Source organism: Oncorhynchus mykiss, chromosome 21, assembly GCF_013265735.2.
Source record: "Oncorhynchus mykiss isolate Arlee chromosome 21, USDA_OmykA_1.1, whole genome shotgun sequence".
NCBI classification, from domain to species: domain Eukaryota; kingdom Metazoa; phylum Chordata; class Actinopteri; order Salmoniformes; family Salmonidae; genus Oncorhynchus; species Oncorhynchus mykiss.
This window is the reverse complement of record NC_048585.1, coordinates 50,488,727-50,510,919: the sequence shown is the minus strand read 5'-3', so window position 1 is coordinate 50,510,919 and position 22,193 is coordinate 50,488,727. Positions and strand designations below refer to the sequence as shown.

The following is a 22,193-nucleotide window of genomic DNA, read 5'->3' as shown; positions in this document are numbered from 1 at the left end:
TGCAAATGCGCTTTTGTTAAATCATCCCCCGTTTGGCGAAGTTGGCTGTCTTTGTTAGGAAGAAATCATCTTCACACAGTTCGCAACGAGCCAGGCGGCCCAAACTGCTGCATAAATCCCCTGACTCTGTTGCACAGAACGCAAGAGAAGTGACACAATTTCTCTAGTTAAAAGAAATTCATGTTAGCAGGCAATATTAACTAAATATGCAGGTTTAAAAACATTTACTTGTGTATTGATTTTAAGAAAGGTGTTGATGTTTATGGTTTGGTACACATTGGTGCAACGACTGCTTTTTTTCGCGAATGCGCTTGTTGAATCACCCGTTTGGCGAAGTAGGCTATGATTCAATGATAACTGAACAGGCACCGCATCGACTATATGCAACGCAGGACAAGCTAGATAAACTAGTAATATCATCAACCATGTGTTGTTAACTAGTGATTATGTTAAGATTGATTTGTTTTTTCTAAGATACGTTTAATGCTAGCTAGCACCTTACCTTGGCTCCTTGCTGCACTCGCATAACAGGTAGTCAGCCTGCCACGCAGTCTCCTCATGGAGTGCAAAGTAATCGGCAATGATCAATTTCCAAAAATACAGATTGTTATGAAAACTTGAAATGGGCCCTAATTAATCGACCATTCCGATTAATCGGCCGACCTCTAGTCCAGCGACACTCTCCATCCAACCTGACAGCTTGAGAGGATCTGCAGAGAAGAATGGGAGAAACTCTCCAAATACAGGTGTGCCAAGCTTGTAGCGTCATACCCAAGAAGACTCGAGGCTGTAGTTGCTGCCAAGGGTGCTTCAACAAAGTACTGAGCAAAGGGTCTGAATACTTAGGTAAATGTGATTTTTTTTTTCCTTCTCTTTTTCTTATTTTCTTTTCTTATACATTTGCAAACATTTCTAAAAGCCTGGTATGGTATATTATGTTTAGATTTTGAGTGGAAAAAACATTTTAATACATTTTAGAATAAGGCTGTAACGTAACAAAATATGGAAGAATTCAAGGGGTCTGAATACTTTCCAAATGCACTGTAATACCTTTGTTAATTAACAATTGCTGGTCCTTTGTCTCTGTTGGTAGAGCATGGCTCTTGCAATGCCAAGATAGTGGGTTTGATTCCCGGGACCACCAATACGTAAAATGCACACATGACTAAGTCCCTTTGGATAAAAGCATTTGCTAAATGGCATTTTATTATTATAATATTTCATACAGTAATTACTATATATTATTATTCAATTATTATATATGACATTTTTCGAGTCCCCTTACTGCATCTTAATTTGAGGATCAAGAAAGCATATTCGTGAAGGCATGTCCTTAAACAAAATATGTCTGGCTGTTTTGGCTTCATTTGCTTATTAAGAGAAGAATGTAGCTGAATTATTTGTTGCACTTTGGAAAGAGATGTTTAGGTGTTTTTTCATGGGCTTCTGCGTTCCAGTGGAAGGGCTGGTGGTTACATTGAAATGGACAATTGCTAATTTCTTCATTAATTTGTACTTGTAGGCGACCATGAACAAAGGTACTGGCAGAAGATCCTGGTGGACCGCCAAGCTAAGTTGAACCGGCCCAGAGACAAGAAACGGGGCACAGAGAAGGTAGAGTTCCGTCCTATTTACATTTTTTTATGGATTATTTACAAGTATCTCTAGCAGCACCCAACCTTTTTCTTTTGAGGAAAACCATTTTTGAATGAGCATGTTGTTCACTCATATTATTCTAGGCCTTAAAATTGATTTTAACAGAGCAATGTCTCCCTTTCATCTCCGTTTCTGCCCCAGCTCATTTCCAAAGCCGAGAAAATCATCATAGCCCGGGCCAAGGAGGCCACTAAGCACATCCGCTTCATGGAAGACTGATCAAGACTGTCAAGTTCTACTGTGCGTCCTTTCTTTTCTGAATCCTTTTCTTCCCTAAGAGTTTATTTAAATGTCGGCCATTTTGTCATTCCTAAATAGTTTGATGTTTTTGTTTTACTGTTCATGAGTGGTACAAGCAGAGAAGCCATGGTTTTAAAATTGAATTTTAATAAGTCATGGTAACGTTGTGTTTATTTTTTAAACAGCCATTCTGTCCAATGTAGTTTCAGTTCCACTAACTGGAAGGTTATATATGTTCTACAAGCAGAAAGCAGCTGCATTATTTAAATTGCGAATAGGTTCGCTCACTAGTCTTCTTTTATTGTGTTGTAGTGAGAGCTGCCCAGATTTCAGTTATGAAATATGAATGTAAATATGCTGTACATAGGATTTCAAAACTTGCTCAGAGCTTCGCCCAAGATCTGTTTTCTGTAATTTGTCATGGCACCGATGAACTTTTCTTTTTGAAGTAATGTACCTATTTTCTAATTAATAAACATACATTTTGGTGGTTAAAGGCCCAGTGAAGTAAAAAAAAAAAAAAAAAAGTGAATTTCCTGTGTTTTATGCGTTTCCACACTGTGGTTGGAATAATACTGTGAACATGCCCTTTTAGTTAAAGTGCTGTTTGAAATTTCTGCCAGTCTTGTGGGATGGAGTTTCGGCTAGCCTGGAAACATCACCAGGGGATAAATGAGTTAATAGACCAACAAAGAGTTCCAAACCTCTGCCAATAGCTTGTTTTCAGTTTTCCCGTCCCCACTCAGACCACTCCCAGACGGTTTCTTGCTTGAGAAATTGCTCTTTGCTAAGAAGCTATTTTTGTTTCTTTTTGACCATTTTAATTGAAAACAATCACAGTAAGGTACTTACCACCCTCACCCAGATAACACAGTAACCAGGATGGAGTGTTACCCAGAAATGATTTGATATTGAGGTAAAAACAGCTGCATTGGGCCTTTAATGGACTGGCTTTTTATTCAGCTCATTAATAAAAACTTAATTGATTATATTGCTGGTACACACATTCTGCTGCATCATGTCCACATTGTTAACTTATAACATAAAATAGCAAAAAGCTTAACGATGTAATGTTCAAGTAAGAATTTGTGACGTCTTTGTATAAAATAAATAAAATGCACAACTAGCATTATCACATTTTTTAAAAATGTGACTATAAAACAATACTGAAGGTGCTCTATTTGAATAGAAAAATAAGAAAGTCCTCTAGCTAGCTGTGTGTGTACAGGTTAGTAGTCAGGACTCTGGCACCCTCTTGGCTTGGCTGGGGAGCATGCAGCTCTTCCTGCTGTGGGAGTAAGGAGACTTGTGGCTGCGGCCAGCTGACTCGGCCCTGTTTCCTGTATCGAGATGGTCCGGTACAGCCTGTGTCTCCCCCATGGAGCTGTACTCAAAGCCAGGAGGACAGCCATCCCAGGCTGGGCAAGATGGGATCTCCTTGGGCGTGTAGGTGGGGCGACAGACAGTCTTCATTCATGGCCTGGGGACTCGGCAGCGTCTGAGTGGGCTTGAAGCTAGTGGCGCGCTGGGCCGTCTTGGGTGTGTATACTGAGTGGAAGGTGGTGGTCTTGGCGAAAGCCCCCTTGGGTTTCTCTAGCTCATCTGCGTGTAAAGTGGGGCGGGGACGCAACATGTCCCAGGCACGGTAGTGCTCCTTCATGGTGGACCTGGTCTGGAGGGGTGCCCTGGCCTCCTTTGTCCAGGCACTCGTGGCTGACATGGTCAGCATGAGCTGTGGGCAGACCAACCATAGTGCCCTCAGTTGGGCAGTACTCCTCAGCATGGTGCCGGTGCTTGGGCTGCAGGGGCCAGGACTTGTACTGATCATGGAACTCGGTGGTCCCCTGAAAGATTGCCGGGCTGCTCTCCCAAGCCACCTTGGCCCTGAAGGGCTTGACGGGCTTGGCCGGCAGGCCCAGATAGTCCTGCCTGTAGGTGGAGACCCCATTGAGTGGGGCGCTGGTGGGCCTGTAGACGGCCTTCTCCTTGGGCTGCCTGGGCTAGACAGGATGGGACATATACTGCGTCTGGTAGTTGGTGGCGCCATCGAAGGGCAGGGTCTCTGGGGCATCGGGTGCTGGTTTGAATCTCTCCCTGGCCTCGGCTGGGCCCTTGTAGCAGAATTCGTCTTGATAGGTGGTGGTCACCTCAAATTTGCTGTTGTTCAACTTCAGGTTGTCACGCGTCCTGTAGGGTTGGACTTTCTGGATTTGCCATGCTCGAAAATCCTCTGAAAATAATAATGAAAGAGAGGACTTAGTTTCATTTGAAATCTATAGGTTATTGGTATCTGATGACATTCCCGAAGACGCACATACTGTACCTTTGTATAAAGACTGGGCAACCATCTTTGCTGTGGGCGGATGGTACCCATCTGGCTTGGTCATGATGTGCTTCTGAACAGGGTGAGTTGGGTAGTCCCTGACGTAAGTGCTGCTGTGTCTCATTCTCCCATCAGGTGGCACATACAACTTGGTGACCTTTGGTGGCCTCTGGGTCACTTCATGGGCCACGTAGTCTGACCTGAAAGACATTAAAGACGTTACACTCATTACTTGCAACGTGCAGACTGAATGAACTACGCAAACTATTAAAGAGGGAATGTTGTCAGAATCAGAATATCATATCGTCTTTGATGAATTATGTGTTTGTCTCTTACCTGAAAGTGGTCATGTTGGATATCTTTCCTTCCATTGGCTGGTACTCATTCTTCAGCTTCTTGGCTGCACGGACAACAGTGGTGCAGTAGGCAGGGTACTTTTCCTGGTATTCCGAGACCATGCAGCCTGGGGTCAGGACACATGGCTCCTCTGGATGGGATCCTTGTAAACAGTGGTGCTTCCTACCAGGAAAAAGGGATTAAGTGTTGGGATTGGTTAGAATGGCCAAGAGAGTGTGTTGTTGAGAATATGCTTTAGGCCAAGTTGGTGTTCAAAACAGTAATGGAATGTAGTTTTTTTTTTTTTATTGATCTCCAGTTATTTTGTGTCTCAGCTACATTCAAATAATTATTTGCTCCCACACAGCAAGTTTACAGCCCTTAAGCTTGATAATGTCGTTTAATCAGTTCAGTCAGTGTGTTTGCATTCTTTTGGAAGGCATAGCCCTAAGCCTACCCTACCTTAAAGTAAACATGCATTGCAACCCATACCCAGTTTTTTCTTCCTCTCATCAACGATTTATCAGTCGTATAGTTTACTCTCGCTATCACCAGAATATAACTCGCACTCCATGCACGATCAGATAGGAACTCCGATGTATTAACGACCGCAAAGTTTAAACATGAATCTTACCTCCTTGGCAAAGGTGGGCATCTCCAAATTCTGGATATACCTTGAAACATCGCCCTCATGGAATATCCCTGCGCATCTTTACGCTTTACGCTCGGGCGTTGTGACCCAATCCATCGTACCAAACAGTTTTGAAATTATTGACCAGAAGAACATGGATTGTGTTGTAGTAGGCTACAAATGAAGTGCGTAGTGACAGAGCGCTTCAAAAAAATAAATGCAAGTGGATTACTCCCTCTCTAACTGGCGCGTTTGAAGCACTGAGCGAAGACCCGGTGCATATTTGATGAGGGTGAGAAGTTCTGGACGCGGCTGTCCTTTTGCTCTGTACTAGAGGATTATTTTTAGGGTTTTTGTGGTGGAAATGGATTACATGAAGTCCAGCTACTTTTAATAAACAAAAATAGTTACATTTAAATGAATGAACAGCAGATATATAGGTCATTCCATGTCCACTCCAATTACGAAATTGGAGTGGAAATGAATGATTGACATACACTGACGGTACAAAACATTAGGAACACCTGCACTTTCCATTACATAGCCTAACCAGGTAAATCAAAGTGAAGGCTATGATCCCTTATTGATGTCACTTCAATCAGTGTAGATTAAGGGGCGGATACATATTAAAGGATATTTAAACCTTGAGACATGGATTGTGTATGTGTGTCATTCAGAGGTTGAATGGGCAAGACAAAATATTTAAGTGCCTTTGAACGGGGTATGGTAGGTGCCAGGCGCACTGGTTTTTGTCAAAAACTGCAACTCTGTTGGGTTGCGTGTGTCTCAAGAATGGTCCACTGCCCAAAGTACAAAGTACAATGAATGGTCCACTGCCCAAAGGACAATTTGACACAAATGTGGGAAGCTTTGGAGTCAACATGGGCCAGCACCCGACACCTTGTAGAATCCACGCTCCGATGAATTGAGGCTGTTTTGAGGGAAAAAGGGGGTGCATCTCAACATTAGGAAGGTGTTCCTCTAATGTTTTGTACAGTCAGTGTAGGTTACCAGTGATAATAGGCCATGAGACATGTTGCAGCAGATTTTGAGTCAGTGTGATTTTGAGTCAGATCTCCATGACCTAGGCCGTGTCGTAGTTGCAGTGCTGTCCATCTGTTACCCTTCCCTAGCCAAAAAAAGCAGTAGACTGCAGCTGAAAGTGCTGGGTGAGTGCACCGGTTGGTAGGGATATTGGTACCTACCCGCAGGTGCATATCTGGCACATGCATTGGATTGCCATGGTTTCGGTGTGTTGACTCGAAGCTCCAGATATATTATTACATTTTTTTATAACAGTGTTTTGAGAGAATAATGATTCCAAGCTTGCAATTTAATATTCGAGAATGTGCTATTGTTTTTGTGTCATAATTAGGCTTGTTCCACGAGTGTGATCATAGAATTGGAACAAATTCTTTGGATGTGACAGACTTTATGACATTGATATCTGGGCTGTTCTCAATATACTTCTGTGGATTTGTCATAGTGACCTCAACCTATATTAAATCAATTCCATTATGCCATTAATGCATCGCTGGGCATAAGGCCCATAATACAGTACATAGTGAGTGGACCCTAATCCAAAAGCATTTCCAATCTTAGCCTGCAATGTCTCAAAAAGTCCACACAGAGGCAGCCATATCCTGTTTCTTACATTATCAACACAATCACAATCGTACTACCTGCTTGGTTTCATATTACATGATTGAATCACATTGAGAGAGAGAGAGCGAGAGAGTTAACTTTAAACTGTAAAGCTGTGACGCAGTCAAGGAAGTCAAAATAGGACATTGAACTTTGATAACACTTAACAGGCCATTGGAGCTGATTTCACTATCAATCAACATTGAGTAAACATTTATATAAAGTTGGGATTACAAAACCTACCACATCCTGTACAAATACATCATCTTGTCAGTTTCTCATGTCACATGCTAGACATAGCCTAGGCCTAATAACAAAACCCAATGTGACTAAAACCCAAAGTTACACATTGATTTTGCATTGCTGCTAGACAACTTCAACTTGTTGATTAGTTAAAGCTGCGTTAGACTTTCCTAATATTTCCAAATGCAAATATCGCTTATTGTCTATGATATGTATAGGTCTAGAGCACCTATAGTATAAGATTCAAGACATCAGTAACTACTAGTACAATGGTGACATCACAAAGTGAATGAAAAAAAGTGATGACATTCATTGTTTGTTCTTGAGCCATAGGTTGAACTTTGCTTGTCATCATCACATCATGCTGGGCAATTAAAATGATATGATGATCCATTCTGGATTATAATACACTATGTGATCGTATCATAGTTCACACCAGTACAGTGTAGTAATCACAAACGTCACTTAGTCATTGGAAGGTTCTAGCCTACATTTTATAACCAGTGACGTAGTGGAGTGTAAACTTTGTTTTTACCCACTTTTTTATTTTGTGAATAGGGTTAACCACCTATTACTATAGATCATTTGGGCTCCCGAAGGGTGCAGCGGTCTAAGGCACTGCCTCTCAGTGCTAGAGGCATCACTAGAGGCTAGAGGCATCACTACAGACACCCTGGTTTGAATCCAGACTGTATCACAACTGGCCGTGATTGGGAGTCCCATAGGGTGGCGCACAATTGGCCCAGTGTCGTCCGTGTTTGGCAGGTGTAGGCCGTCATTGTAAATAACAATTTCTTTCTCAACTGACAATTGCCTTGTTAAATAAAGGTTACATTTTTTTGTTGTTGTTGATTTATGCCCACCTATTTACCCATTGTGTTCAGAATTTATCTTATTTTACCTGCTTATAACTATAAAAGGCAAAGGAAATGGGGTTTAGTTCAGTTATGTAGAAAATATCAGTATCTTAGTTCAATATCTATTTAAACCAGACGTTTGAGCATGGCCAAAAATAATAGCCAACTGGGGAACAATTAATTGAGTAACACCAAAGTATTGAGTATTTCAAAATCACATGGCATGATGACTCAGCCCAAAGATGAATTACACTTAATTACAGGCATTGTAATTATAGGCACACTGTCCAGGGCCCAATGACTGTACCATACAACCTAAACCTTGTGATAAAAGTATCCATTATTCTGACACCCATGACTGTAAAGACTCAAGTACTGTAAAATCCAGGTTAAATAGCTGGTCAGTCTATGGAATCCTATGACTTTTTGCTCGGGATATAATCCAAAATGGCCAGCACCTGCTTTTAGGGACTATGATTCAAAGATATTCTCTGAACATAACCAGCATAGAATAAAATCCAAACAGCAGAAAGTTATGACATTGTATGCACTGAAATAAATAGACCATATCACTATGGGATATACACTAGATGTTGACTATCAAGTATAAAGCACATACAATGTATGTCTGACATCATTTATTCTCAAGTGATGCAGAGCAGTTCGTGCCCGTTACCTTTGCCCTAGATTTTTTAGTGGCGACCACGTCAAGTTATGAGCAATATCTCGCGAGAAGCAGATATTATAAATACGGACGCTGTCTGTTCACTGTCAAATCAAACCTGATATAGAGTGAGTTACTATACTGCTGGGAACATAATTTACCAAAGTTACCCAACAGATTTGGTAGGTACATTTTTAAAAGTGTTTTATTATATAGGCTGATTATGAGTGACGGTGGTTGTGTTTTGTGGAAAACTGTCCGAACGTGAGAGTTCATCTTTCGATTTTGACTGCGCTGCTGTAACCTTTGCTATACTGTATCAATCAATATCACTTGCACTAATGTGTATGCTGTCGTGGGGTATGTCAGAACATACAGAGGTAGATAGTTTAATTCGTCTCGTCAGCAGAAAATAATCATAATCAACTAGTTCTCTTTTTATCTTTTTAATGAAACGACTCATTTAATTTTGTATAACATTTACTTTTCTCCTCTTGCTTATGTTTGCAGACATGGAGTCAGTTGAAGTCGTCAATAATCAGGTTTGACTTTGGGACTAAAGTATCTAAAAATAAAACATGAGTGCAGAATATAACATACACAAATTCAAATAACTAACATGTTCAAGTGGCATTGATAATTACTTTTTTTTATTGATTCTGTGTTTTCTTGTCCAGTATTGTGAAAAATCCTAGCAAGTTACACCGTTTTACACTATACTACTGTAGGCAGGACCAGTATCCCAGACATGGATTCACAATCATTATTTTGCTAATTGCCTCCAGTGGATATGATTTGGGTTGCTCATCCTAACCTCCTAACCAACCTGTAACCTAGTATTTTTTTGTACTTGAGATATTTTGTTGACCGAGTGTTCTAACATCCACTTTCAACTGTCACCAGAATGTGGTTGAGAGGGTGGCCAGCCTCCCCTTGGTGAGCTCCACCTATGACATGGTGTCCAGTGCCTACTGCACCACCAAGGATAACCACCCCTACCTCAAGTCCATGTGTGAGGTGGCTGAGCTGGGGGTGCGAACCATCACCACTGTGGCCCTCACTGGTGCAGCGCCCATCATCGGCAAGCTGGAGCCACAAAGTAAGAATCTAGCCATCTCCAAATCTATAGCAACCTGGTATACTTTCACAAATGTAGACCTACATAGAGTTTCATCTGTTTGATTCATTGGTAAAATCCAGAGACCTAAAAAAACAGAATAAAATACTCTATTGTGAGATGCCAGAATAAGCACATGCTTATTACTAACACAAAGGTGAACTGCCAAGCCTTTTGTGACGATGAGAAGATCGAGTCCGACTTCCTCATTTGTAAGGAGCACGAAGTCTGGCCAGTCATCTCTGAGCTGTTGCTTAACAACATGACCTTTTACCCAGTAATGTGTAAGGCCTTGCCTTGAAGCAGTAAGACTTTTTCTTTTGTATGTATTTATGTGTAGTGATACAAATTATTACTCTCCCTTCCCAACCTTGAATGTGATACATTTAGCTCATTCTTTTCTGCCTTTTTCTGACCCCAGTTGCCATGGCCAATGACCTGGCTTGTAAAGGTTTGGATAAGATTGAGAAGACCTTGCCAATCCTGCACCAGCCTTCTGAGCAGGTATGTGATGACTCAATGCCCAGTCTTTACTTAGCACTGACTGGCAACGCGACAACACACTTCACAGCGAATCAAGCTCATGCCAGTCAGGGAGGCCAACCGTAGAGGGAGGAGTAATGACTCGTACCCTGGGTGACAACCAGTGACGGGTCACCCATTTGGATCTGGCTCTCCCTGTGTCGTAAAAAAGTGTCTAGTCAGTTAGAGGTCATTTAAAGCATGGGGCTCACTTGAAAATCCGATGTCAACCTCGATGTGATCTCACTTTTTAAATGAAGGATAAACTGAAAATTACCCTTTTTTTTCTCAATCCAAATATTCCTGTTTAGATTGTTGCCAACACCAAGGATGCAGTGACCGGTGCCAAAGACGTGATGTCTGTCACCGTCACGGGGGCCAAGGACAGTGTGTCCCACACCTTGACTAGCGCGGTGGACCGGACCAGGGGCGCTGTGCAGGACAGCGTGCAGATGACCCGGGCTGCGGTCAGTGGTAGCGTAAACACGGTGATGGAGAGCCGCATGGCCCAGATGGTCAGTAGCGGAATGGAGACGGCCCTCACCACCTCTGAGCGCTTGGTGGACCAGTACCTGCCTCGCACTGAGGACGAGCTGGGTGAGTGTCAGGCTTCTAACTTGTGGCTCAGTGGGCATAATCCTGTACACAATGTTTTCCTACAATCCAAAACATAAATGTTGTCAATGGACTCTGTTAGAAAGTGAACTACTCATAAATCCATTTCCTAGAATGTGTGAAAATATTCACAACGCATGCTAACTTCAAAACACATACAAGGTCAGCATTTATGATGATTACAATAGTGATTTTATAAGGCGCTTGAGGTTTTTTACACAAAACTTTCAAAGTAATGCAATGCTTTATTTCATGCTCCTATTTTCATCTGGACAGAAATGGAGGCTAAAACGGTGAAAGGGTTCGACGTGGCCAAGGATGCACCTAACTACTATGTTCGTCTAGGCTCTCTGTCTACCAAGCTGCGTAAGAGAGCGTACCACAAGGCCCTGGCCCAGATCAAAGACACCAAGCAGCGCAGCCAGGAGTCCATCTCACAGCTCAACCACACTGTGGACCTGGTGAGTGACACCAAATTGTGGAAATCGAGAACTTTAATTGTCCATAGAATGTGGACATTTTCAGAGGATGAGGAGATGACCTTTCTTTCAAATGATTGAAAATGAAGATCCTATTTATCTCATGAGACTCGTGAGACAGAATACAAACATCATTTTTGTATGAATGGAACATTATATATATTTTTTCCCCAACCCTTTTAGATTGATTACGCCAGAAAGAATATTGACGGAGCTAACCAGAAGGTGAAAGGCAAACTGAGCTCCCTGGTCGAGTGGAAGTCTAATGAAGGAGATGGCAATGAGGCAGAGGTAATGATCACGTTCCAAAGAGCAGTCTCATAAAATACTATTTTAGCCAAGTCATATTGTACATCTACCCTCTGGCAGGTTGCATCTAAATTGCATATTTCAGTTATTTTATTTGGCTAATCATTGGCGAAAAGCTATTTTAATGTGAACATAGATTCATTAAATGGACTTCCTCATTTCTCCCCCAGAACATAGAATCGAGGACCCTGGCGATGGCGCGCTCCCTCACTCAGCAGCTGCAGACAACGTGCCTGGCGCTAGTCTCTGGTCTGCAGGGCCTTCCACAGAACATCCAGGAGGAGGCGCTGTCCCTTAGCCACTCTGCCTCGCAAATCTACTCCAGCTTCAGCAAGGCGTCGGCGTTCGGGGACCTGTCGGATGGCGTTCTAGCCAGCAGCAAGGCCCAGCTGAACAAGATGAAGGAGTCGCTGGATGACGTCATGGACTACCTGGTGAACAACACACCCCTCAACTGGCTGGTAGGTCCCTTTTACCCCCGGCTGGCCCCACCCCACACCGCTGCATCTTCCCCGTCCCAGAAGACACCAGCCCCCGCAGAGGTGGAGATGAAATCCATGGACTCTAAGCACTAGCTGCCTGTTTAACGACTTTCTATCATATCCCATAGTATTATTCCTTCATCAAACATCCCTGAGTCACACTAATGAGCCTGCATTTATTCAGCATGTTGATGAATAAATGTTGATATACTGTTTGACAATATTTAGGCATTCCGACTGAACGTTGCTCCACGTGTGCTCAATAATCTAGCAACATTTGCCCATGCCTTGTCTTATGCAGCACAGTGCTTTTGATACTGTTGTTTTTGACATCATTTTATATCCTGTTGTAATCATAACTTGCCATATAGTAGTTATAGACTCATGTTAGCGCATAACCATGTATGCTTTCATCTTTATACAAGTCTAATAAATGGGTTAATATATCTGTGTGTTGTCTTGCTGCCTTGAAAATACACCGGTTTGAAAGCATGAGAAAATGGAATTTGGTGTTTTTATACATTGTCGCACCCATCTTCCGCTTCAGTGAATTGTGTGTGTAATGCATTGAGATATCTTGGATATGGAGTTGAGTGATTCAACTAACTGAACAGTAGTGGTATGTTTTTCCAGGACTAGGTTTTGCAAGAATGATGCAACCCTCCCTGTATTTATTTGTAGTCTTAAGTCTTACCATTAGGCTGTTTAATTTGTTGGACTTAGTTGCATTTTCCATTGGCAGGTACCAGACTTCACCTTCTCAGACTTGGCCTCGGAACCTGACCTCTCCTCAGTTGAGGATGATGGCATGTCAGATGAGTCCAACAGCAACGAACCCCTATCAGCTCCCCTTGCTCACCAATAACCTGCATTGTCAGATAAATCAAATGTCCACAGGTCATGTGTCTGTAATGCTTAGTTATACTTGAAAATAGATTTTAATATTTTTGAAATACCATTGGTAGACAATCATAGTAGTTGATTTGGCCAGTGTATTTGAAAGTACACAATGTATTTAAATATGTAGGTATTAAATACGCATGGATTTGAACAAAGGTCTGTTCTGTTGTGGATTGAAAAAATATTTAGTCACTGTGAAAGTGACCACCTCTTCCGTTTTACTTCCATGTCCAATACAGTTTTGAATGGGATTCAAGATATCATAATTCATGAACGCAGTCATTTAAGATACCGTTTTTGTGGATTATCTACTGATGCCTTAGCGACAGCATTTTTAATTTTTGTACTTCTTGCACTGAAACGTTTAAAAACTACAAGGCACAGAAGGCGGCCACTTTCCCAGCGTATTTTCATGGCAGGTGTGTGAGCCTTTAAATAAACATTGCAGCTGTACAGTAACCATGGTGTCCTTAGCTGAACATAATGGAAGACAGTGGGATACAGACTAACAGGAATACAACACTCAGTTGCAGATCATTTAGGAGTCAATGTAACCTGTTGTGTTTCAATGATCAGTTCTTTATTCAGTAAAAACACTTACAAACTAAAGAAAAGCTGGGACCACTTTATTTGACATGCTGCTCATAAAGCCTTCAAGACAATGTCTAACAAATATGAGGAATAGACATTTACACAAAATCTCTACAAAAACATTGCCAGGAATCCTTCACATGTCTTCCGATCAGGTCTTAATTCCAGACATTTAATCCTAGTAAAGATTCCCTGTCTTAGGTCAGTTAGGATCACCACTTTAATTTAAGAATGTGAAATGTCAATTTATTTCAGCTTTTATTTCTTTCATCACATGCCCAGTGGGTCAGACGTGTACATACACTCAATTAGTATTTGGTAGCATTGCCTTTCAATTGTTTAACTTGGGTCAAACATTTCAGGTAGACTTCCACAAGCTTCCCATAATGAGTTGGGTGAATTTTGGCCCATTCCTCCTGACAGAGCTGGTGTAACTGAGTCAGGTTGGTAGGCCTCCTTGCTCGCACATGCTTTTTCAGTTCTACCCACAGATTTTCTATAGGATTAAGGTCGGGGATTTGTGATGGCCACTCCAATACCATGACTTTGTTGTCCTTAAGCCATTTTGCCACAATTTTGAAAGTATGCTTGGGGTCATTGTCCATTTAGAAGACACATTTGTGACCAAGCTTTAAATGATGTCTTGAGATGTTGCTTCAATATATCCACATAACTTTCCCCCCCATGATGCCATCTATTTTGTGATGTGCACCAGTCCCTCCTGCAGCAAAGCAACCCCACAACATGATGCTGCCACCCCCATGCTTCACAGTTGGGATGGTGTTCGTCAAGTTCTGCAAGTTTCCACCTTTTCCCTCCAAACATAACAATGGTCATTATGGCCAAACAGTTCGATTTTTGTTTCATCAGACCAGAGGACATTTCTCCAAAAAGTACGATATTTGTCCCAATGTGCAGTTGCAAACCGTAGTCTGGCTTTTTTTTTTTTATGGTGGTTTTGGAGCAGTGGCTTCTTTCTTGCTGAGCGGCCTTTCAGATTATGTCGATATAGGACTCGTTTTACTGTGGATATAGATACTTTGTACCCGTTTCCTCCAGAATCTTCACAAGGTCCTTTGCTGTTGTTCTGGGATCGTTCCAAAATACGTTCATCTCTAGGAGACAGAACGCGTCTCCTTCCTGAGAGGTATGATGGCTGTGTGGTCCCATGGTGTTTATACTTGCGTACTATTGTTTGTACAGATGAAAATGGTACCTTCAGGCGTTTGGGAATTGCTCCCAAGGATGAACCAGACTTGTTGAGGTCTACATTTTCTTTTCTGAGGTTTTGGCTGATTTCTTTAGATTTTCCCATGATGTCAAGCAAAGAGGCACTGAGTTTGAAGGCAGGCCTTGAAATACATCCACAGGTAGACCTCCAATTGACTCAAATGATGTCAAGTAGCCTATCAGAAGCTTCTAAAGTCATGACATCATTTTCTGGAATTTTCCAAGCTGTTTAAAGGCACAGTCAACTTAGTGTATGTAAACTTCTGACCCACTGGAATTGTGATAGTGAATTATAAGTGAAATAATCTGTCTGTAAACAATTGTTGGAAACATTACTTGTGTCATGCACAAAGTAGATGTCCTAACTGACTTGCCAAGAAATGTGTGGAGTGGTTGAAAAACAAGTTTTAATGACTCCAACCTAAGTGTATGTAAACTTCCGACTTCAACTGTATATGATATGGTGGTTCTGTCAAGTCACGTTCCGTGGTCAAACTATAGTTCTAGAGGGCCTCCCGGGTGTAAGGCACTGCCTCCCAGAGTCTCTGTGCCACCAGAGACTCTGGGTTCGAGCCCAGGCTCTGTCGCAGCCGGCTGTGACCGGGAGGTCCATGGGGCATCTTCATCAGATGACACTCATTGGACTTCATGTTACACAATAAATTTATGTTTTGTTTGATAAAGGTCATATTGCGCGTTTTCAGTAGTTAAATTTTTTTTTTTTAAATAAACATCTGGTGATTTTACAGAGCCACATCAATTTACAGAAATACTCATCATAAATGTTGATGAAAGTGTTATACATGGAACTTGAGATATACTTCTCCTTAATGCAACCGCTCTGTCAGATTTCAAAAAAGCTTAACCGAAAAAGCACATCATGCAATAATCTGAGTACAGCACTCAGACAACAAAACAGCCAAATAGATATCCGCCATGTTGTGCAGTCAACAGAAGTCAGAAATAGCATTATAAATATTCACTTACATTTGATGATCATCAGAATGCACTCCCAGGAATCCCAGTTCCACAATAAATGTTTGATTTGTTTGATAAAGTCCCTCATTTATGTCCAAATAACTCCTTTTTGTTTGCGCGTATAGTACACAATCCAAAATCACGACGCGCAGGCAAGTCCATGCGAAAGTTCAGACGAAAAGTTATACTACAGTTCGTAGAAACATGTCAAACAAAAAATATAGAATCATTCTTTAGGATGTTTTTATCATAAATCTTCAATAATGTTCCAACCGGAGAATTCCTTTGTCTGTAGAAAAGCAATGGAGCAGAAGCTAACTCTCACGTGAATGCGCGTCATGAGCTCATGGCACTCAGCCAGACACCTGGCTCAAACAGCCCTTATGAGCCCCCACTTCACAGTGGAAGCCTCAAACAAGGTTATAAAGACTGTTGACATCTAGTGGAAGCCTTAGGAAGTGCAATATGACCACTGTATCTTCAATAGGGCACGAGTTGAAAAACTACAAACCTCAGATTTCCCACTTCCTGGTTGGATTTTTTTCTCAGGTTTTTGCCTGCCATATGAGTTCTGTTATACTCATAGACATCATTCAAACAGTTTTAGGAACTACAGAATGTTTTCTATCCAAATATACCAATAATATGCAGATATTAGCAACTGGGCCTGAATAGCAAGTTTACTCTGGGCACCTTATTCATCCAAGCTACTCAATACTGCCCCCAAGTCCCAAATAAGTTAACCCGTCTCCCCTTTATCTACAGTGATGGAAGTGGATTTAACAAGTGACATCAATAAGAAATCATAGCTTTTTTCATAGGTCAGTCAGGTGTTCTTAAATGTTTTGTATACTCAGTATCTATGCAAAGTATTCTGTCCTTAATCTCAATACCATTGACGGCCCCTGATGATGGCCGTTTCTGCTGCCCAGAGTTCCCAGCCTCTTCCAGTCTTTTAGTGTCCTCATCACTTTCCTCATTGGTGTCTTCATCTTCCCCGCTGACTTCTTGCTGTCCCTTCTCACCAGCCTTGTTCTTCCCCCCTTCTGTCGTCACATCACTGTCTTCACCCTGCCCTTTCCTCCACCTCTCTGGGTCGGTTTAGACTCCAGTGAGGGAACGAGGAGGAACAATGTGGACAGGATGGTATCAGAATCGTAGAAGAGAACATCTGGAAAAGAGAGAATCCAACCGGCTTACTAAAGCTATTCTCTTTCAGGAGAATCCCCCACAAGCATTTACCACAGAGGTGAAGTTCAAGTAGATCACCTGAAGGATTCCTTACCTTCTTTAAGGTGCCCAGGATGTCTATGATTCTGCAGCAGTGTCTTCAGATGCTCTGGGTCAGGGTCAGGGTCAGAGACAGAGACAGACTGCTCACACTCCTCCAGATCAGTAGGGGTCAGGTTGAGAATAGATGCTGTCTGAGAGGGAGAGAATAATAAGTAGAACAGCTTCTATCTCTCCACTCACCCCAACCTGGTCCCACACCAGGGCCCTCCCCTCGCCCCAACAAGGGCCCGCACCAGGGCCCTTTCCCAACCAGGGCCCTCCCATCGCCCCAACCAGGGCCAGAACCAGGGCCCGCACCACGGCCCTGTCCTCGTCCCAACCAGGGCCCGCTCCTCTCCCCAACCAGGGCCCTGTCCTCGCCCCAACCAGGGCCCGAACCAGGGAACTCTCCTCACCCCAACCAGAGACCTCTCCTCTCCCAAACCAGGGACCTCTACTCGTCCAAACCAGGGCCAGAACCAGGGCCTTCCCCTCACCCCAAGCAGGGCCTGCTACTCGCCCCAACCAGGTCCAGCTCCTCGCCCCAACCAGGGCACGCTCCTCGCCCCAACCAGGGCCCGCTCCTCGCCCCAACCAGGGCCCGCACCTCGCCCCAACCAGCTCCTGAACCAGGGACCTCTCCTCGCCCAAACCAGGGCCCACTCCAACCAGGGCCCTCTTCTCGCCCCAACCAGGGCCTGAACCAGGGACCTCTCCTCGCTCCAACCAGGGCCTGAACCAGGGACCTCTCCTCGCTCCAACCAGGGCCTGAACCAGGGACCCCCTGCACACGTCGACAACAGTCACCCCCTTCACACCGGTTACATAAGCATGCCTGAAGAATGGAGAAAAACACAGCCCAATCCCACAGGACCCCTCCTCTGTTGATACTTACGGATGTTTATTCATTCGTGGAGGGGCCATTTAAAAATATATATTTTTTACCTACATGTCAAGCAAGTTTACAAATGAATGTCGACATGTTTTAGATGATCTAATAGGGTGGAGGTTGCTGAGGGGAGGACGGTTTATAATAATGTCTGGAACGGATTAAATTGAATAGCATCAGACACATGGAAACCCTGTTTGATACCATTGCACTTATTCTGCTCCAGCCATTACCACGAGCCAGTCCTCTCCAATTATGGTGTCACCAACCTCCTGTGAGTGGCATCAGTACTGTGTAAAGTTGAGCACTGGCAGCATCTCCTCCAGTCTGTCAAAGAACTGCCACACCAGTATCTGCAGCGCTGTATCATACCTAGAGCTGTACTGCACAGGGAACACCTCCAACACAGAGATAGAGTCATTATGTAGTTTAAACCCAGGCATACCGTAAGTAGTAGTCAAATCATACTCAATATTCCCCTCAAGGTCATTCTAGTCCTTTGAAGCAAGGATTTGTGACATGATCTAGACATTAGATATTATCTCACCTGAAGTGTTCCCTCTTCTAGCAGTGTTTGGACCAACTCCACTTCTTTATCTGTTGATGCCTCCACTTCTTTATCTTTGCTCTGAATATGCAATCACACACAAAACAATTGCAAACATCTGCAACTAGGTAAAGCAGACTTGCCTTTAACAGACTGGTGTGTGTTACACATATTGCAGGTTAAGTACCACCTCACGCATTGTGCATGAATGGATTCTGTCTAGGTGGGGCTGGATGGTTTTGTACCCAGCTGGGTTAGACTACACACCACCACAAAATTCAAGAACCAGCTGAAACAGGAGATGTATGCATTTTATATACTGAGGAGACAAACTGAGGAGTCAAATATGTAACTGATAAGGAGTGAATACAAGGCTTTCAGGAAATTGTGACGAGAGCGATCCCATGTCTGAGATCCAGGGGCGAACAAAAGTCTGAATTTCACCCCCGACCCTACACCATTCTCCACCCTAAACACTTCCACCCATCTCACCCTCGCTCTCAGTCCCAGGATGAGATGGACCCTCTGCCTTAAGGTCAGCAGCTCCGGAACCATCTCTAGTTACCAGTCACAAACTCCTCCAGCTTCCCATACTGCATCATGTCATGCTGCTGAGCCACTTGCCACATGAAAGCAGACTTCAGATGTAGTGGTGGCACCAGGAGATGTAGGGAGGATAGAGGGAGATCAGCACCTGTTATCAGAGGTGGAAGTTAGGCAGCTCCTGTCAGTACACTCCACTGTTTTGGTGTGTCTACAATTTGTTGTAAACAATGTTGTTATATGTTTGAAAGTACAATGTCGGTCCTTACATTCTCTCTTTAGCTAGCTAGCTATTTCTACATTAATAAAACAACAATTCAACAAACCTGAAAATCTTGATGTAGGGTCCATTTCCTCACTCACTTGGGGAACTTTCCAATTAGCTAGCTAGCAGGTGCGGCAAAACGTGGTTTTAACGTCTTAAATGTTATGCATTGATTGTCAACAAAATATCACGGCAAGCTGTCCTGGCCAGTAAACAATATTTCGCCATGAGATAGGGTTTGAATATTTTCTGAACTACTTGGCTTAGCTTCTCACAACCATTTAGCTAACTAACTGCTTTATATTCTTCGGATGTCGGATATTTCTTCTTAATTCTTATTTTTTGCCACGCACATTTTTTTCCCCGTGGTATGGAGCAGAGCTTTACATTTGCCTTTAGCTCACTGAATGAATGTGTTGTGACCCCTCTCTGGTGTGTCACGTAAACTAAAGGAAAGCACTGGAGACATAAACCTTTGGAAACGGGGTTACGTCTCAATAGTTTGTGAATTCCTCTCTTTAGCTTTTTGCTTTTTCTTATCGGTTGAAGTAAGGTCATGTGGATATTATCTTGTTTGGCAATATTTAAACATATGTTGTTGTTTTTATTTAAATACCAGCACACCATTCGTATAGATGCTTAGACAAAACGTTATTATAAGTGTTAGGTAGCAATTATTGGGCCTCATCAACACACACACATCTATAACGTCATGTACAACATACATGACATTTTAATATGTCCAGAAGGAGTTTTTCCTACTGTCCATCATAATCGATTACATCAGACAACGGAAAGTCACATGTGCAATTAAACACAAATATGGATGAAGAAAAGGTAAGCGACTTCCAACACATTTCATTATCAGAAACTATGACTATTAAACAAAATAAATTGCAATAGTTATAAGAATCACAATTATATAGCCTAGGTCTATAGATATGATGCTTTCAAGACAACTGGAAACTCAGAAAATAATGAGGTCAAATAGTGACTTCAGTGATTTCAGAGCCCTGTCTTGTCTACACTTGACACTTACGTGGGACTTCTGCTATCAGAATAAGAAGATTGCATTGAAAATACAGGTCTAGATGCAAAAAAAGTTGCGTTGTGGTCTGATTGTGTTCAGATCTGTCTGACCACTTCGGGTGGTGGTCAGGGATGCATTGTGTTCGGGTTTCTCCTCTGTCTGGATGCAATCAGGCTACCGAAAGTGCATGCAGTGGGTGACGTCATCAGCACTTTTCATTATAAAGTTGGAGGAAATACTTTCCTAGCGTGTGGGGAATGTGTTTTCCAGCCTCTTAAATTCTAGCCAGCTAGCTAATATTTAGAAAAACTATTTTTTATTTGGCTAGAGTTATGCTAGCTCATGCCCTTTAGCGTTGCTTGCTAGCTAGCTACAGAGGTTAGCTGGCTACTTAGCTACAGTAGTTAGCTACTGCCATCAGTTGTTGTGTTATATTTGACCTACTCCACCGTTTTTAGAACCCATATTGGCATTTTAATATAGTGCGGGAACGGACACAATGTGGACATGGTAGACACATTTCAATGTAAATGTAGACGCAGGACGTGTTCCGAATTCCATGATCAGAACTCCATTATCAGAAAACAAAAGCTGCATGAACTGTCAAGTCTAGACGCCAGAGGATGATCCCAGAGTTTCCGACTTGGAATTCCAACATGGACGACCATACAATTTATTTTTTGCCCAGTCGGATGCTTGTTTTTTCCCCCAGAGCTCCAGTTGTCAAATCAAATCGAATCAAATTGTATTTGTCACATGCGCCGAACACAATAGGTGTAGGTAGACCTTACCGTGAAATGCTTAGTTTACAAGCCCTTGAATGCACTGAAGTCGGATGCCGGAGATTTACAAGTTCCCAGTTGTCTTGAACACAGCATAATTTCAAACGTTTTTGATTTCTCTGGCTAATGCAAATCATAGTTGACACTTATTGTACTTTGCTCAGAGAACCTAATTTCTACCCCTGAAAATAACTATATACACCGATTTGGTTCACTTAGACTATGACTGAACTGTGCCTTTTGTAGACTAGTCTTGCAATGGAATCGCCTAGCCTATGCTAAGTACCCACAGTATCATTTATTGTACATTCAAAAAAATATAACCCAAGTATAAGAACTTACACATTTTGAGCTATGGGTTGCACATGTCCCACACACACACGCGCGCGTTCGTCTTAACTGCAGCCCCACTTTTTTTGCTTTAACTGAGTGTTGGGTACTGCACTGTGGTGCTGAACGTCACATTGCGGGATTCCAATTCAGTTGCTGTCCACTGGAATGGGGCTGAATCTCCTATCGTGGCCATTTGCTTGTTGTTTAGGCCTACTAATTAGCACCATCAAAGTTTTAAGCCTACTCCTGTGACAAAGTCACTGCTAGGTCTTCAAAATACGAACATGGTTCGTAGCATAGGAGGCTGCTGTGGGGAGAATAGCTCATAATAATGGTCGGAACGGAGCAAATGGAATGGAAACCATGCGTTTGATGTATTTGATACCATTCCAAATGTTCCGCTCCAGTCCTTAACATGAGCCCGTTCTCCCCAATTAAGGTCCCACCAACCTCCTGTGTGTAGACATACAAAATGGGGAGTGAGGGACAGCAGAAATATTTCTTTAAATCAATGACCAAGTTGAACTTTTATGAATAGGTTGACTTGAAGTTGGAAGTGATGAAGGAAATTGTCACATGGGCCTAACTGTGTGGAACCAGTTATTGGGCCTATGCCTACAACACAAGTGTTATTATGACTACAGTAGGCTATTTTAAATGGGACATGGTTGCATGGACTTCAATTCCTGTCCAGGAATTGTCACAACTACACCAT

At 42.6% G+C, this 22,193-nt stretch overlaps 3 protein-coding genes and 1 long non-coding RNA gene across 11 annotated transcripts in view; 2 read left to right on the top strand and 2 right to left on the bottom strand.

Moving 5' to 3' along the window:
- The window catches only part of larp7 (La ribonucleoprotein 7, transcriptional regulator), a 9,726-nt gene extending 7,303 nt beyond the window's left edge, over positions 1–2,423 (top strand). Inside the window, exons 12-13 of the mRNA XM_021578134.2 lie at positions 1,523–1,614; positions 1,798–2,423. Coding sequence (XP_021433809.2) covers positions 1,523–1,614; positions 1,798–1,875 — 170 coding nt within the window. The 3' untranslated portion in view covers positions 1,876–2,423. The remainder of the gene's footprint in view (positions 1–1,522; positions 1,615–1,797) is intronic.
- A 395-nt stretch (positions 2,424–2,818) lies between these two features.
- Positions 2,819–5,682, bottom strand: LOC110500651 (stabilizer of axonemal microtubules 1-like). Its single transcript, XM_021578135.2, has 4 exons — positions 5,190–5,682; positions 4,556–4,738; positions 4,220–4,419; positions 2,819–4,126 (listed from the first exon to the last, which is right to left on the bottom strand). The coding sequence occupies exons 1-4, from the start codon at positions 5,246–5,248 to the stop codon at positions 3,897–3,899; spliced, it is 672 nt and encodes a 223-aa protein (XP_021433810.1). The 5' UTR covers positions 5,249–5,682; the 3' UTR covers positions 2,819–3,896.
- A 2,975-nt stretch (positions 5,683–8,657) lies between these two features.
- Positions 8,658–13,855, top strand: LOC110500648 (perilipin-2). 2 transcript variants are annotated; one of them, XM_021578132.2, is made up of 9 exons: positions 8,658–8,776; positions 9,105–9,136; positions 9,498–9,693; positions 10,133–10,215; positions 10,545–10,830; positions 11,125–11,309; positions 11,511–11,618; positions 11,807–12,097; positions 12,861–13,855. In XM_021578132.2, exons 2-9 carry the CDS (start codon positions 9,107–9,109, stop codon positions 12,981–12,983), a joined length of 1,302 nt encoding a protein of 433 aa, XP_021433807.1. In that variant the 5' UTR covers positions 8,658–8,776; positions 9,105–9,106; the 3' UTR covers positions 12,984–13,855. The 2 variants fall into 2 exon arrangements, with proteins under 2 accessions (XP_021433807.1, XP_021433808.1); XM_021578133.2 differs by lacking the exon at positions 12,861–13,855 and having other exon boundaries at positions 11,807–12,564.
- A 2,547-nt stretch (positions 13,856–16,402) lies between these two features.
- LOC110500647 lies at positions 16,403–21,792 on the bottom strand. 7 transcript variants are annotated; one of them, XR_005038626.1, is made up of 6 exons: positions 21,488–21,792; positions 19,018–19,219; positions 18,526–18,606; positions 18,248–18,361; positions 17,103–17,924; positions 16,403–16,988 (listed from the first exon to the last, which is right to left on the bottom strand). It is a non-coding gene; the product is annotated as an uncharacterized LOC110500647 (long non-coding RNA). The 7 variants fall into 7 exon arrangements; XR_005038627.1 differs by having other exon boundaries at positions 17,103–17,873; XR_002470135.2 differs by having other exon boundaries at positions 16,405–16,988; positions 17,103–17,241.
- Positions 21,793–22,193: the final 401 nt, after the last annotated feature.

What these genes read in the sequence shown, in the direction of transcription:
- LOC110500651 (XM_021578135.2), bottom strand. Translation starts at nt 5,248, where the DNA reads ATGAGGGCGATGTTTCAAGGTATATCCAGAATTTGGAGATGCCCACCT. An exon ending in TCCAACATGACCACTTTCAG is followed by an intron (nt 4,420 to 4,555) that starts GTAAGAGACAAA and finishes AATGTCTTTCAG; the next exon opens with GTCAGACTACGTGGCCCATG. An exon ending in TGCCCAGTCTTTATACAAAG is followed by an intron (nt 4,127 to 4,219) that starts GTACAGTATGTG and finishes TATTATTTTCAG; the next exon opens with AGGATTTTCGAGCATGGCAA.
- LOC110500648 (XM_021578132.2), top strand. Translation starts at nt 9,107, where the DNA reads ATGGAGTCAGTTGAAGTCGTCAATAATCAG. An exon ending in TTGAAGTCGTCAATAATCAG is followed by an intron (nt 9,137 to 9,497) that starts GTTTGACTTTGG and finishes AACTGTCACCAG; the next exon opens with AATGTGGTTGAGAGGGTGGC. An exon ending in ACACACCCCTCAACTGGCTG is followed by an intron (nt 12,098 to 12,860) that starts GTAGGTCCCTTT and finishes TTCCATTGGCAG; the next exon opens with GTACCAGACTTCACCTTCTC.